This window comes from Natator depressus, chromosome 4, assembly GCF_965152275.1.
Source record: "Natator depressus isolate rNatDep1 chromosome 4, rNatDep2.hap1, whole genome shotgun sequence".
Classification (NCBI taxonomy): Eukaryota; Metazoa; Chordata; order Testudines; family Cheloniidae; genus Natator; species Natator depressus.
Window position 1 is genome coordinate 141,604,348 of NC_134237.1, and position 15,193 is coordinate 141,619,540.

Below are 15,193 nucleotides of genomic sequence, written 5' to 3' on the forward strand. Positions count from 1 at the left end.
GCTGTTCCATACCCCTAATCATTTTTGTTGCCCTTTTCTGAACCTTTTCCAATTCCAATATATCTTTTTTGAGATGGGGCGACCACATCTGCACACAGTATTCAAGATGTGGGTGTACCATGGATTTATATAGAGGCAACATATTTTCTGTCCTATTATCTATCCCTTTCGCTATTATTCTCAGCATTCTGTTCACTTTTTTGACTGCCGCTGCACATTGAGTGGATGTTTTCAGAGAACTATCCATAATGACTCAAAGATCTTGACTGGTAACAGCTAATTTAGACCCCATCATTTTGTATGTCTGTTTGGGATTATGCTTTCCAGTGAGCATTACTTTGCATTATCAACATTAAATTTCATCTGCCATTTTGTTGCCCAGCCACGCAGTTCTGAGAGATCCTTTTGTAGCTCTTTGCAGTCTGCCTGGGTCTTAACTATTGTGGCAGAGCTCCAACCTTGTCCCCGTGGGTCCCACGCTTCCAGGCGGTTTATGTTAGCCTAAGAGGCTCACTTCAACCCTCCACATAGCCCTTCTCTCTCTAGGGCCAGGTCTCAGTCAGCAGCAGGAGTTTCTGCTGTCCCCTGAGCCATGCAAAGGGTACGAGGAGATATCCCAACATTTATAGACTGAGACAAACAACGGGGGTAAACAACTTACATTACCACCTTACATGTTTCTTGTCATCTGTTTGTTACCTCCCCTTGTACCTTGCTTCTGATGTTTGACAAAACGTCCCTATTCATCACTTCTGTCAAACCATATTATCTTGTAGTAGGTTGGCATGTAATTGTGCTAGCCTTTTGGAATGTGTTTACATAAATATTAAGTTTCAGAGTAGCAGCCGTGTTAGTCTGTATTCGCAAAAAGAAAAGGAGTACTTGTGGCACCTTAGAGACTAACCAATTTATTTGAGCATAAGCTTTCGTGAGCTACAGCTCACTTCATCGGATGCATACTGTGGAAAATACAGAAGATGTTTTTATACACACAAACCATGAAAAAATGGGTGTTTATCACTACAAAGGGTTTTCTCTCCCCCCCACTCCACTCTCCTCAAATAAATTGGTTAGTCTCTAAGGTGCCACAAGTACTCCTTTTCTTTTTTCATAAATATTAAGTGTGTTTTAGCAATGCTAGCAGCACCGTCGCCAAGTTCATCTACTGGACAGCGAACTTATAGGCATGTGCTGTAATATGTGGCCTGACTTTAGTTCACAGCTGGTTCAGGCTTCATGTCTTGCACCAGGCCCAATGCTGTAGGCTCTCTGTATTACAGGACAGTCAGTCTGTAAAATGTTTTGAGATCCTTAGACCCTGCACAAAGTCCTGCAAGCCTCTGCTGGGAATTATTCCTTCCTGAGCCTGATCCCACTCCTTTGCCACCAACGAACATTCCCATTCCTGACATCCTCAATTACTTTCCTCTCACTCCCCCTTTCCCAGTAGACACACACTCCTGGCCAGCTTGCCTCCTTTTCAACCTGGTGTTGGTACCGTTTTGTGTGCCTGAACACAAACCAGAGTGCAGGGCAGTTTTCTGATGGTAGTGAGGTAGATAGGGCAGGTAAATCCCTAGAAAACAGCACTTCTCAGTCCTCCTAGAAACTGACCTCAGCCCAGGGAGGGGCAGTCCCCAGGCAGGGGTTAAGCTCTGATCCTATGGTAGCCGGGTAACCTCTGTCCGTTGCAGATACTGGAAGTTTTAATTTCTGTCCCTGGATTTCCTGCCTTGTAGGCCCCTCTCTAAGACCCCCTGTGTAACTGAGTGCTGCTCAGAAATGGAGGCTTATCCCCTAGTCTAGGATCCCCCCTCCTAATGTGCTTCCCCCTTCCTCACCTGCTGCAGAGCCAGACTCATCTCCCCTACACACAGGAACCTGGGCTGGGTGGGTCATTTCCTGATGAGGCTGCAGCAGCCACTGGAATTCATCATGATCTCTGCTTTTCTGCCTCATCTCAGGTTACTGCAGGACCTCACATCTCTAAGCATCTTAACAGTGTGTCCACAGGGAACAGCAGGTATGTGGCCTGAGGGCAGCTCAGTGTTGGAAGCGCATCCAGCACTGAGAAGTTTGGAAGTTAGGGCCTGGGTGGGTATGGCTCTGAGGGGTTCCTGAGCAGCGTGGCTGTGGCTCAGAGATCAGTGTTCCCATATCTGAAGGGGGAAGCACATCTCTTCGGCACGCCTGGCTTTGCGCAGACTAACTGCGGGGAGGGGTTGTACACGGGGTGTCTCTGCTGTGAAAAGGGCAGGACCAGTGGCATCTGGGAAGAAGGGCCATGTCAGGACGCCAGCCTGTACTGAGCCCTGATTGACCACCTCTCCACTGGTTTGGGTTCATGCACCTTCCCCCAGCCTGGGCCAGCAGATGCAGGTTGCGTGGCAGTGCAGCAGATGCTGGCGGTAGGGAGAAAGGGGCATGGAGACTAGAGTGGCTCTGGACTGAGGTGGAGGCATAGAGTGACTCGGGTTTGGGAGGGTGCTTCTTTCAGTGCAATAGCGGGGGGCCTGTGAAAGACTAAGAGGATGCGGGGAGGGCTTATTCTGAAGAGGGGAAGAAGGAAGAAACTCCACCAAAGAGGGGATCCTAGAGTTGTGCTTCCCCTGAGGAACCCAGGCTATGGGTTCACCTTCCCAGTGTCCCTGTGCCATATGCTTCGTACCCTCTTCTTTTGTCTCTAAGGGATACAGCTGCCCTCTTGTTATTTCCATGGGACTGGGCTGGGGGATGCTCCTCTCCTGCTTGCCCATGCCTGTGGAGAATCGGTAGCACATACTGCAGGAGCCCTGTCTCATGTTCGGGTCCTGCCCCAATGCAGTGTTTCTCTCCCACTTGCAGATGTGCCTGTTACAGTCGAGGTGCCAGTGTCCCTGGCTGCCCGGGTTGTGCTCCCCTGTACTCCACCGTCAGCCTGGGCAACCTGCACGTGGCAGAGACCTTCCCAAGATGCCACCGTGTATGCCTTGCGCAGCGATGGGCTGGAGTTCACAGTGACAGAGGATACCCTTGGTGATTACACCTGCCAGTGCATGGAAGATGGAGCAGGGGGTGTGGTCGCCTCCTACAGCCTGGTGAGGGGCAGCAGCTCTGCTAACACCTGGAAGACAACTGAGCGGAACTACAGTGTCCTGGTGGGACTCCTCTTGTTTTTCCTAGGCTTTGCTGCTGGCTCTGGCTGTTTCTTCATCTACGAGAGGAGGCGACAGGAGCGACTCCAGAGGGAGCTGCTCAGCCGTGAGAGAAATGGACTGGATTTGATGCAGTCGAATACAACTAGCTGCAGCCATGAGCCACACACGCCAAGCTCCCCGGAAGACGAGCGCCACCCGCTGGCTACAGCTAAGAAGAATGGCAGCCTCAATGGCTTCCCCCACCTCTACATCAATGAGCTGGACAAAGACCAAGCCCGGATCTACCTGACAGGGGTTCCACTGGCCAAGTGCGATGAAACCTCCATTTAGTAGCCCCCGAAGGGAGCACATCCATCACCAACACCCACGGCGATGCCTGCCCTTAGTTGGACACAGCCATCACTGACATCCCTGGCATTGTCTGCCCCCTAGGGGGAGGAAGGGCACAGCCATCACTGACATGCCTGGCAGTGGCTTCCCCAAAAGGCGAAGAGGGGCACAGCCACTGTTGACACTGCAAGTCGAGCCTCTTTCTTCATGTCATTGCCAGAGTTCCCGTTCTCAGAATCCATCTGACTGATGCGGCCGTCTAGGCCTGGAGTTAGTGTGATGCTCCATTGTGGTCAGTGAGCAGAGCTGGTGTGTCTGAGAGTGGGACTCGCCCGGCTTTATTTCTACTAAAACCTTCATGTAGCCTCCGGGCTCTGGCCAAAGAATTCCTTGCTGAGTGGCTTTGAGTCCTTGTGCCCCAGGTCCCCCAACCTCTGTGAAGTTGCTTGGAACAGGTCATCGGAGTTTCTGTGTTACTAGCCTGGTGGTGGTGTTTGGCAAACATGCTCCAGGGCCGGGTCCCTGGGCTCTGCATCCTGTAGATATTCCCTGGAAGTGATGATTGTATTGGCTAAAATTAGCCTTGATTGTGACTGTAACCCGAGCTATCTGGAACAATATTCCACATCTCTCTCATCCCCGCCTGCTGCTCAGCTGTGGGGAGTGGTGGTGGTGGTGACCTGCTATTGGCTTCTTCAAGAGCAAGAAGCACTCACAGCTAGCACTTACCGAAGCCTTGTGTGTTCCTGTGGGATCTTCTCTGCCTTCACAGTCTGGTACACAAGAGACAGTAAATGCCCCTGGAGACCTCTTGGCCAGTGCTGACAAGTGACTGCCTTGGTGGTGCTTTCTATTAACCAGCACCATCTTCATGAATGTGGTGTGACTGAGACCAGGTGCAGAGTCTCCTTGAGATCAGGTGCGCCTCTGCGAACAGGAGTTGTCCTCCAGGTGCAGAAGTCTGAAACACCCTTCAGAAAGAATGGTGGTTGACTCACTATAATGCCAAATTCTGCAGCTGCCCTGGCTGCACATGCCTTCAGTCCGCAGCCATGTGGATCCTTGTGTGTCTGGGCTGGAGAAGGCCCAGCACAGTTTTGCCAAGTGTGTTACAGTAGATGTGAATGATCAGAGCCAATGACATAGTGGTGCTATGGAATATCGTAGCTATGCATGTTGAGACAGGAGAGACTAGGACATTGCAGAGAGTAAGTTCTTCCAGAGCTGCTTTTCCTCCAAGCAGTCAGGTCAGGTGGAGTTGCTTGTTGCTGAGGTATTCATGCTGTAAAGCACTGAACCTGAGGGCATCTCCCTCTGTTAGAAATGTCACCGCCACTTTGGACTTTGTCTCTAGCAAAAGTGTGACACACACACACACCCATATCATTGCCATGAGCCTCTCCTTGCAGCTGATTAGCTGCACATATTGGACTGGGGACACGTCTCCCATTCCTGTGCGTGTCCACCTGCATGCAGCTTGTCCCTCTCCAACCTCCCTTAGCAGGTTCAATGAGACCCTCCTAACCTTCCATTGTTCTCTGGCTTCCCCAGTAGGCCCACTGGCCACGTCTGGCTTCCTCACAGGCTGGTTCAGTGTCTCCAGCCACTGGAGCTTTCCCAGCTTGTCTTGCAATCTCAGTGAGAACTCCTTTCTTAGGTTCCCGTAGGCCCCTGCTGCAGCTGGGGGGGTGGGGTGGAGGTGGGACTGAATGTGAAATTAATGTCACCTGCTGGTTTTGCTGTTTTGTGTTTTTTGTTTTTAATCAAACTTTTTTATTTTGTGATTTATTAAAAATTATTGTCAAAAAGAATAGTCTGGGTGTTGGTGGGAGGCGGGTGAAGGGGGTTGACAGATGCAAACTCTTCGGGGCTCTGTTATTAGTGATTTTTGGTTATGTGCACAGGCTGCTGGCACAGTATCGTGCTCCCTATCAACATAAGAATAGCCATACTGGGTCAGACCAATGGTCCTGTCTTCCCACAGTAGCCAATGCCAGGTGCTTCAGACCAGGGGTTCTCAGCCTTTTCCTTTCAGAGGGCCGCCCAACATGATATAAAAACTCCACTGCCCACTTGTGCCACATCTGGTTTTCTGCATATAAAAGCCAGGGCCAGCATTAAGGGGTAGCAAACAGGGCAATTGTCTTGGACCTTACACCACTTGGCCCCCATGAAGTTGCTCAGGCTTTGGCTTCAGCCCCAGGTGGCGGGGCTTCGGCTTTCTGCCCTGGGCCTCAGCAAGTCTAATGCTGGCCCCACTTGGAGGACCCCCTGAAACATGCTTGCAACCCCCCAGGGGGCCCTGGACTCCTGGTTGAGAACCACTGCTTCAGAGGCTATGAACAGAACAGGTAATCATCAAGTGATCCATCTCCTGTCGCCCATTCCCAGCTTCTGGCAAATGGGCTAGGGACACTTCAGAGCGTGGTTTTGCATCCCTGCCCATCCTGGCTAACAGACATTGATGTGTACGGGGAGACTTTGGCAAACTAGTAAAGTGCCTGAAACCACTATGGCTTATTGCTAAAAGCAGCCAAGTCAGCAGGCTTAGCTTAACCAAGGCAGGAGGGGAGAGGGGGTTTTGGGTGCCACAGAGAGGACAGCTTGACCCCTTGTCCTTCCTGATAAGAATTGTGTTGAAGTTGCTGATACATACATCTTAGAAGAGCAGGACGTGCCCCAAGAATGTCTATTGGGGCCTCAAGGCTGCAAACTCTGGAAAAACCCGCACCTGGTTAATCAATAATCAGAAGGAACCTCTCGCTTGACCATTGAAACTGCTTACTTAACAAGTTTGCTTTAAGGGTCATGTCATTCTATTACTAATGTATAAATAAGGGGAAAAAGTTTGAGGTAGGGGGACTCTTCAGGACTGGACTCTCTCTCTGGATGCATCTTGTGTTTCAGCAGCTGCCGCTGTGCCACTCGAGAGCCACACTCAGCTTTGGTAATTATCAAGGGTTGAGCGTGTTTTACTCACTCAGCTTTGGTAATTATCAAGGGTTGAGCGTGTTTTACTAACCTCTTGCGGACGTGTGTATAAGTGCTTGAGACTAAGTAAAGTTTAGCTTTAAGTGAAAGCACTCTTGTGTTGTCCTGTTTGTGCCAGCCATCGTGACTTATTTCCTGACACCACCTCGCACAGAGTAAAAGTTACCAAGAGCTTTGGGTTGAAAGAACCCCAGGTAAAAGAATTTGGAGGCCCAAGCAAGGATTGGTAGAGAGGAAGGAGATGGATGGTACAAACAGTTTGTAGTTTGTCCATTGTAATAGGAGGTAAAAGACGGCGGGGTGGGGTCACTGCCTACAAGTTCTCGTGTCACAGTTCACGAGTTAATTTACAGATACATTCCGTTACTGGGACTCAGAACTCAGGCTGATTGCCTGCTCGAGTGGAGAAATTATGTCCAGAGACAGGGAACCAACTCCAGGACACAGCCCCAAAGATCAGAGCTGCCAGACCTTAACACTCTGCCAATGACACCGTGCAGAAACTGGAGTCCCCCAGATAGACCTGATTCTGACTGGCCATCAGGAAAAGTCCATCTGTCTTACTGGGAGTGGTGAGCACTGTATGTGTGTGCATTCTGTTTTGGTGATTGTTAAGAAATAGAGGTTATGTAGTATATTACTGTGTAAGGCTCTTTCACTGGTAAAAGACCCCGTAAACCCGCAAAAGATTAAGCCCTGAGTCCACAGGGAAAGGGAGTTTGCTCTGAGTCCACAGGGAATGGGTACTTCCCCAGAGCCCATGGAGGGGTAAAGTTAGGTGCTTTTTGCCTGGAGCCCTAGGAACTGGGGAAAAGGAAGGTGCCCTTGAATGTGTGAGTAACAGAGAATTTTGTGCTGGTAACGAATTCAGTGGAGACGCTGCAGGCAACCTAAGGGCTTCTGGACTGAACTGATAGAGTCTAACACAGGAAACAATAGCAAAGTACTTGTGCCTTCTGTCAGAAAGGGTCGCTACCTATCTGGCAGAATGACCACCTCAGAGCAACAAGAGAGAAAGGGAACAAAGAAAAGGGACCAGGAGGGGTGGGAGCTAGTTGAGGAACCCACCCTCCTTGCTAAATTGTTAGTGGGACAAAGCCTGTGCCCATGGGAAGGGGCGGTTCAGGGAGGAAAGCAGGATCAGGCCCAGACAAGCAGGCAGGCAACAGATAGAGTGAGAAGTTAACTCTGCAGAGGCTAGAGGGAATTAAGCAGTTGAACCTTGTACAAATGTTAACAGAAAAAGTGTTACAGAAAAAGATTCTTGGTTTCTTTGCAGCTATTCTGAAGGAAAAATGGGCCCTTTTCCAAAAGAATGTTTGTAAATAAGCCAGGCAAAAAGACAGTCTGCTTTGAATCATTTGACTGAACAATTAAGTCAAATTTGCCAAAAGAACATAAGGGGTTTCTACTGGAACTTACCTGACCCCAAATATATACCAATGTAATCCTATGTACAGCTGTATAAAAATTAAAGCAGTGTAAGGGATGTGAAGGAGAAGAGTATGCTTGTGTGTGTATCTGTGTGTGTATAGATATACTGTCAAGTTTCAGAGTAACAGCCGTGTTAGTCTGTATTCGCAAAAAGAAAAGGAGTACTTGTGGCACCTTAGAGACTAAGCAATTTATTTGAGCATAAGCTTTCGTGAGCTACAGCTCACTTCATCGGCTGCATAAAGTGGAAAGTACAGTGAGGAGATTTTATATATACACACAGACCATGAAAAAATATACATTGTAAGGAGAGTGATCACTTAAGATGAGCTATTACCAGCAGGAGAGTGGGGTGGGGGGGAGAGAAAACCTTTTGAAGTGATAATCAAGGTGGGCCATTTCCAGGAGTTAACAAGAACGTCTGAGGAAGAGTGGGGGGGGGGGGAATAAACAAGGGGAAATAGTTTCACTTAGTATAATGACTCAACCACTCCCAGTCTCTATTCAAGCCTAAGTTAATTGTATCCAATTTGCAAATTAATTCCAATTCAGCAGTCTCTCGTTGGAGTCTGTTTTCGAAGTTTTTTTGTTGAAGGATACTCACTTTGAGATCAGAAATCGAGTGACCAGAGAGATTGAAGTGTTCTCCGACTGGTTTATGAATGTTATAATTCTTGACATCTGATTTGTGTGCATTTATTCTTTTCTGTAGAGACTGTCCAGTTTGCCCAATGTACATGATTGTACAATGATTTAATTGGGGATCGGTCCTGCTTTGAGCAGGGGGTTGGACTAGATGGCCACCTGAGGTCCCTTCCAACCCTGATATTCTATGATTGCTGGCACATGATGGCATATATCACATTGGTAGATGTGCAGGTGAACGAGCCTCTGATAGTGTGGCTGATGTGATTAGGCCCTATGATGGTGTCCCTTGAATAGATATGTGGGCACAGTTGGCAACGGGCTTTGTTGCAAGGGTAGGTTGCTGGGTTAGTGGTTCTGTTGTGTGGTGTGTGGTTGCTGGTGAGTATTTGCTTCAGGTTGGGGGGCTGTCTGTAGGCAAGGACTGGCCTGTCTCCCAAGATTTGTGAGAGTGATGGGTCGCCCTTCAGGATAGGTTGTAGATCCTTGATAATGCGTTGGAGAGGTTTTAGTTGGGGGCTGAAGGTGATGGCTAGTGGCGTTCTGTTATTTTCTTTATTGGGCCTGTCCTGTAGTAGGTGACTTCTGGGTACTCTTCTGGCTCTGTCAATCTGTTTCTTCACTTCAGCAGGTGGGTATTGTAGTTGTAAGAATGCTTGATAGAGATCTTGTAGGTGTTTGTCTCTGTCTGAGGGGTTGGAGCAAATGCGGTTATATCGTAGAGCTTGGCTGTAGACAATGGATCGTGTGGTGTGGTCTGGGTGAGAGCTGGAGGCATGTAGGTAGGAATAGCGGTCAGTAGGTTTCCGGTATAGGGTGGTGTTTATGTGACCATCGCTTATTAGCACTGTAGTGTCCAGGAAGTGGATCTCTTGTGTGGACTGGTCCAGGCTGAGGTTGACGGTGGGATGGAAATTGTTGAAATCATGGTGGAATTCCTCAAGGGCTTCTTTTCCATGGGTCCAGATGATGAAGGTGTCATCAATATAGCGCAAGTAGAGTAGGGGCATTAGGGGACGAGAGCTGAGGAAGCATTGTTCTAAGTCAGCCATAAAAATGTTGGCATACTGTGGGGCCATGTGGGTACCCATAGCAGTGCCGCTGATTTGAAGGTATACATTGTCCCCAAATGTGAAATAGTTATGGGTGAGGACAAAGTCACAAAGTTCAGCTACCAGGTTTGCCGTGACATTATCGGGGATAGTGTTCCCAATGGCTTGTAGTCCATCTTTGTGTGGAATGTTGGTGTAGAGGGCTTCTACATCCATAGTGGCCAGGATGGTGTTTTCAGGAAGATCACCGATGGATTGTAGTTTCCTCAGGAAGTCAGTGGTGTCTCGAAGATAGCTGGGAGAGCTGGTAGCGTAGGGCCTGAGGAGGGAGTCTACATAGCCAGACAATCCTGCTGTCAGGGTGCCAATGCCTGAGATGACGGGGCGCCCAGGATTTCCAGATTTATGGATCTTGGGTAGCAGATAGAATACACTTGTTTACCAGACAAAGGTGACTAGCGTTGTTTGGCTTTGGTATTTAGCATTTAACCCTTAAGGTACTTCAATGCTTTATACAGTTCAATATTTTTTTTAAAAGACCAAAGTCCTGGCTGCAACAGGGCAGTCAAACCCAGGAGAATGGGGAGAAATTCTGGATCCTTTTTTTGGTAACAAAATAGCAGATAAGAGCTGTAGTATAAGAAGTTAAAAAAAAAAAAAAAAAAACAGTGCCCCTCTGGAGCAACAGCAGAGGTGAGGTGCACAAAAAAAAGAAGCTACATTAGAAACACTGAGCCTTAAGGTGGCTCTGAGTAATCAGACTGTCACTTTAATAAAGGTACGTGGAAACTGTGTGAGCACAAAAGAAACTGTTACACCTTATGTAAAAATTGATATGGCTAATATAATGTTACAGAAGTTAAACTATGAAAGGAATGTGCATTTTTCCCAGGACATGTGCAGTGTATATTGTAGAAGGGGTAAAAGACATGCAAACAAAACATGCTAATTAACTAAAATCCTATTAGGTCTCTAAAGGGAGCCACAGTAGGTTGTGTTTTCTTTTTCAGATCACTGTGTGTTTTGGAAGCAGAAGTTGAAAGTGAAAAGAAATCAAAACTTAGGTGGAAGTTGATTGTGTCCACTTTTAAGAGAGGGTCTCTGACCTGCTGATGGCTTTGTATCCAAAAGCAAGCCAGAGCATCTGTGAAAATGCAAATTACCTTACTGATAGACGAAGGTGGAAAAAGAAGTCAAACCTAAAAATAAGAGAGGGACAGGTTAACCCTAAGTAGGAAAAATATTCTTTTTGTGTGTGTATGCAGTGCTGAAATTTGAAGTTTTTAATAGATGTTAATATTAAACATTGGGATAAATTTAATGTTAAGAAGTACCCCTGTAACAATGGATAGTGTGTATGATTTTTGAAAACACCTTTAAGGTCATATGGTAATGATACTTCTCAGCTATTACCTGTGAATACACTTAAAACTTAGTATAGCAGGAAGAATATTACAAACTTGGTCTGCTGTATAAGAAAAACTGAGGTACACCACCTCATGAATTTAATAACGGAACAGTGGGATAATTTCCCCTAAACCCTTAAAAGGTAGGAGCCATTGAAACTTGGCCTGCCTATAGAACAAAAACACAGGAAAGTATGGGGGTAATTCCTCTGTTTTGCCTGCAATACTGTCTTGGGATGCATCAGGAGAGGTATTTCCAGTAGAGATAAGGAGGTGTTAGTACCGTTATACAAGGCACTGGTGAGACCTCCTCTGGAATACTGTGTGCAGTTCTGGTCTCCCATGTTTAAGAAGGATGAATTCAAACTGGAACAGGTACAGAGAAGGGCTACCAGGATGATCCGGAGAATAGAAAACCTGCCTTATGAAAGGAGACTCAAAGAGCTTGGCTTGTTTAGCCTCACCAAAAGAAGGCTGAGGGGAGATATGATTGCTCTCTATAAATATATCAGAGGGATAAATACCAGGGAGGGAGAGGAATTATTTAAGATCCGTACCAAAGTGGTCACAAGAACAAATGGATATAAACTGGCCATCAGGAAGTTTAGACTTGAAATTAGATGAAGGTTTCTAACCATCAGAGGAGTGAAGTTCTGGAACAGCCTTCTGAGAGAAGCAGTGGAGGCAAAAGACATATCTGGCTTCAAGACTAAGTTTGATAAGTTTACAGAGGGGATGGTATGATGGGATAGCCTAATTTTGGCAATTAATTGATCTTTGACTATTAGCAGCAAATATGCCCAATGGCCTGTGATGGAATGTTAGATGGGGTTGGGAAGGAATTTTCCTCCAGGGCAGATTGGCAGAGGCCCTGGGGTTTTTTCACTGTCCTCTGCAGCGTGGGGCACAGATCACTTGCTGGAGGATTCTCTGCACCTTGAAGTCTTTAAACCACGATTTGGGAACTTCAATAGCTCAGACATAGGTTAGGGATTTGTTACAGGAGTGGGTGGGTGTGATTCTGTGTCTTGTGTTGTGCAAGAGGCCAGACTAGACGATCATAAGGGTCCCTTCTGACCTTAAAGTCTATGCCCTGGTCTACACTAGGACTTTAGGTCGAATTTAGCAGCGTTAAATCGATGTAAACCTGCACCCGTCCACACGATGAAGCCCTTTATTTTGACTTAAAGGGCTCTTAAAATCAATTTCCTTACTACACCCCTGACAAGTGGATTAGCGCTTAAATCGGCCTTGCCGGGTTGAATTTGGGGTACTGTGGACACAATTCGACAGTATTGGACTCCGGGAACTATCCCAGAGTGCTCCATTGTGACCGCTCCGGACAGCACTCTCGACTCAGATGCACTGGCCAGGTAGACAGGAAAAGAACTGCTAACTTTTGAATCTCATTTCCTGTTTGGCCAGCGTGGCAAGCTGCAGGTGACCATGCAGATCTCATCAGCAGAGGTGACCATGATGGAATCCCAGAATCGCAAAAGAGCTCCAGCATGGACTGAACGGGAGGTACGGGATCTGATCACTGTATGGGGAGAGGAATCTGTGCTATCAGAACTCCATTCCAGTTTTCGAAATGCCAAAATCTTTGTCAAAATCTCCCAGGGCATGAAGGACAGAGACCATAACAGGGACCCGAAGCAGTGCCGCGTGAAACTTAAGGAGCTGAGGCAAGCCTACCAGAAAACCAGAGAGGCGAACGGCCGCTCCGGGTCAGAGCCCCAAACCTGCCGCTTCTATGATGAGCTGCATGCCATTTTAGGGGGTTCAGCCACCACTACCCCAGCCGTGTTGTTTGACTCCTTCAATGGAGATGGAGGCAATACGGAAGCAGGTTTTGGGGACGAAGAAGATGATGATGATGATGACGAGGTTGTAGATAGCTCACAGCAAGCAAGTGGAGAAACCGGTTTTCCTGACAGCCAGGAACTGTTTCTCACCCTGAACCTGGAGCCAGTACCCCCCGAACCCACCCAAGGCTGCCTCCTGGACCCGGCAGGTGGAGAAGGGACCTCCGGTGAGTGTACCTTTTAAAATACTATACATGGTTTAAAAGCAAGCATGTGAAAGGATTAATTTGCCCTGGCATTCGCGGCTCTCCTGGATGTACTCCCAAAGCCTTTTTGCAAAAGGTTTCTGGGGAGGGCAGCCTTATTGTGTCCTCCATGGTAGGACACTTTACCACTCCAGGCCAGTAACACGTACTCGGGAATCACTGTACAACAAAGCATTGTAGTGTATGTTTGCTGGCATTCAAACAACATCCGTTCTTTATCTCTCTGTGTTATCCTCAGGAGAGTGAGATATCATTCATGGTCACCTGGTTGAAATAGGGTGCTTTTCTTCAGGGGACACTCAGAGGTGCCCGTTCCTGCTGGGCTGTTTGCCTGTGGCTGAACAGAAATGTTCCCCACTGTTAGCCATGGGGAGGGGGGAGGGTTGAGGGGGTAGCCACACGGTGGGGGGAGGCAAAATGCAACCTTGTAACGAAAGCACATGTGCTATGTATGTAATGTTAACAGCAAGGTTTACCCTGAAAGAGTGTAGCCGGTGTTTTATAAAATGTGTCTTTTTAAATCATAGAATCATAGAATATCAGGGTTGGAAGGGACCCCAGAAGGTCATCTAGTCCAACCCCCTGCTCGAAGCAGGACCAATTCCCAGTTAAATCATCCCAGCCAGGGCTTTGTCAAGCCTGACCTTAAAAACCTCTAAGGAAGGAGATTCTACCACCTCCCTAGGTAACGCATTCCAGTGTTTCACCACCCTCTTAGTGAAAAAGTTTTTCCTAATATCCAATCTAAACCTCCCCCATTGCAACTTGAGACCATTACTCCTCGTTCTGTCATCTGCTACCATTGAGAACAGTCTAGAGCCATCCTCTTTGGAACCCCCTTTCAGATAGTTGAAAGCAGCTATCAAATCCCCCCTCATTCTTCTCTTCTGCAGACTAAACAATCCCAGCTCCCTCAGCCTCTCGTCATAAGTCATGTGCTCTAGACCCCTAATCATTTTTGTTGCCCTTCGCTGGACTCTCTCCAATTTATCCACATCCTTCTTGTAGTGTGGGGCCCAAAACTGGACACAGTACTCCAGATGAGGCCTCACCAGTGTCGAATAGAGGGGAACGATCACGTCCCTCGATCTGCTCGCTATGCCCCTACTTATACATCCCAAAATGCCATTGGCCTTCTTGGCAACAAGGGCACACTGTTGACCGCTGTCCCTTTTTTTTTCTCCACCAGCTGCATGTGTTTCAATGATCACAGCATCTTCTCCTTCCCAGAGGCTAGTGAAGATTAGAAAGAAAAAAAAAACGCTCTCGTGATGAAATGTTCTCTGAGCTCATGCTGTCCTCCCACACTGACAGAGCACAGACGAATGCATGGAGGCAAATAATGTCAGAGTGCAGGAAAGCACAGAATGACTGGGAGGAGAGGTGGCGGGCTGAAGAGAGTAAGTGGCGGGCTGAAGACTGGCTGAAGCTCAAATGTGGCTGCAGCGTGATGAGAGGAGGCAGGATTCAATGCTGAGGCTGCTGGAGGATCAAACCAATATGCTCCAGTGTATGGTTGAGCTGCAGCAAAGGCAGCTGGAGCACAAACTGCCACTACAGCCCGTGTAACCAACCGCCCTCCTCCCCAAGTTCCATAGCCTCCACACCCAGACGCCCAAGAACGTGGTGCGGGGGCCTCCGGCCAACCAGCCACTCAACCACAGAGGATTGCCCAAAAAACAGAATGCTGGCATTCAATAAATTTTAAAGTTGTAAACTTTTAAAGTGCTGTGTGGCATTTTCCTTCCCTCCTCCACCACCCCTCCTGGGCTACCTTGGTAGTCATCCCCCTATTTGTGTGATGAATGAATGAAGAATGCATGAATGTGAAGCAACAATGACTTTATTGCCTCGGCAAGCGGTGATCGAAGGGAGGAGGGGAGAGTGGTTAGCTTACAGGGAAGTAGAGTGAACCAAGGGGCGAGGGGTTTCATCAAGGAGAAACAAACAGAACTTTCACACTGTAGCCTGGCCAGTCATGAAACTGGTTTTCAAAGTTTCTCTGATACGTACCGCGCCCTCCTGTGCTCTTCTAACTGCTCTGGTGTCTGGCTGCGCGTAACCAGCAGCCAGGCGATTTGCCTCAACCTCCCACCCCACCATAAATGTCTCCCCCTTACTCTCACA

The 15,193-nt window shown here is 47.9% G+C and overlaps 1 protein-coding gene across 3 annotated transcripts in view; it reads left to right on the top strand.

Annotated features, from left to right (window-relative positions):
• Nucleotides 1–14,761, top strand: part of SEMA4F (ssemaphorin 4F) — a 149,469-nt gene extending 134,708 nt beyond the window's left edge. The window contains exons 13-17 of one of the 3 annotated variants that reach the window (XR_012639408.1): nucleotides 1,965–2,023; nucleotides 2,845–4,675; nucleotides 12,421–12,519; nucleotides 12,616–13,027; nucleotides 14,256–14,760. Coding sequence is in view for 1 of the 3 variants with exons in the window: in XM_074952051.1 (XP_074808152.1) it covers nucleotides 1,965–2,023; nucleotides 2,845–3,467 (682 nt within the window). In the remaining 2 variants the exon portion in view is untranslated. Of the gene's footprint in view, nucleotides 1–1,964; nucleotides 2,024–2,844; nucleotides 5,154–12,420; nucleotides 13,028–14,255 lie in introns of those variants that run through there. The other 2 variants (XR_012639407.1, XM_074952051.1) reach the window with 2 other exon arrangements.
• The last annotated feature ends 432 nt before the right edge of the window (nucleotides 14,762–15,193 follow it).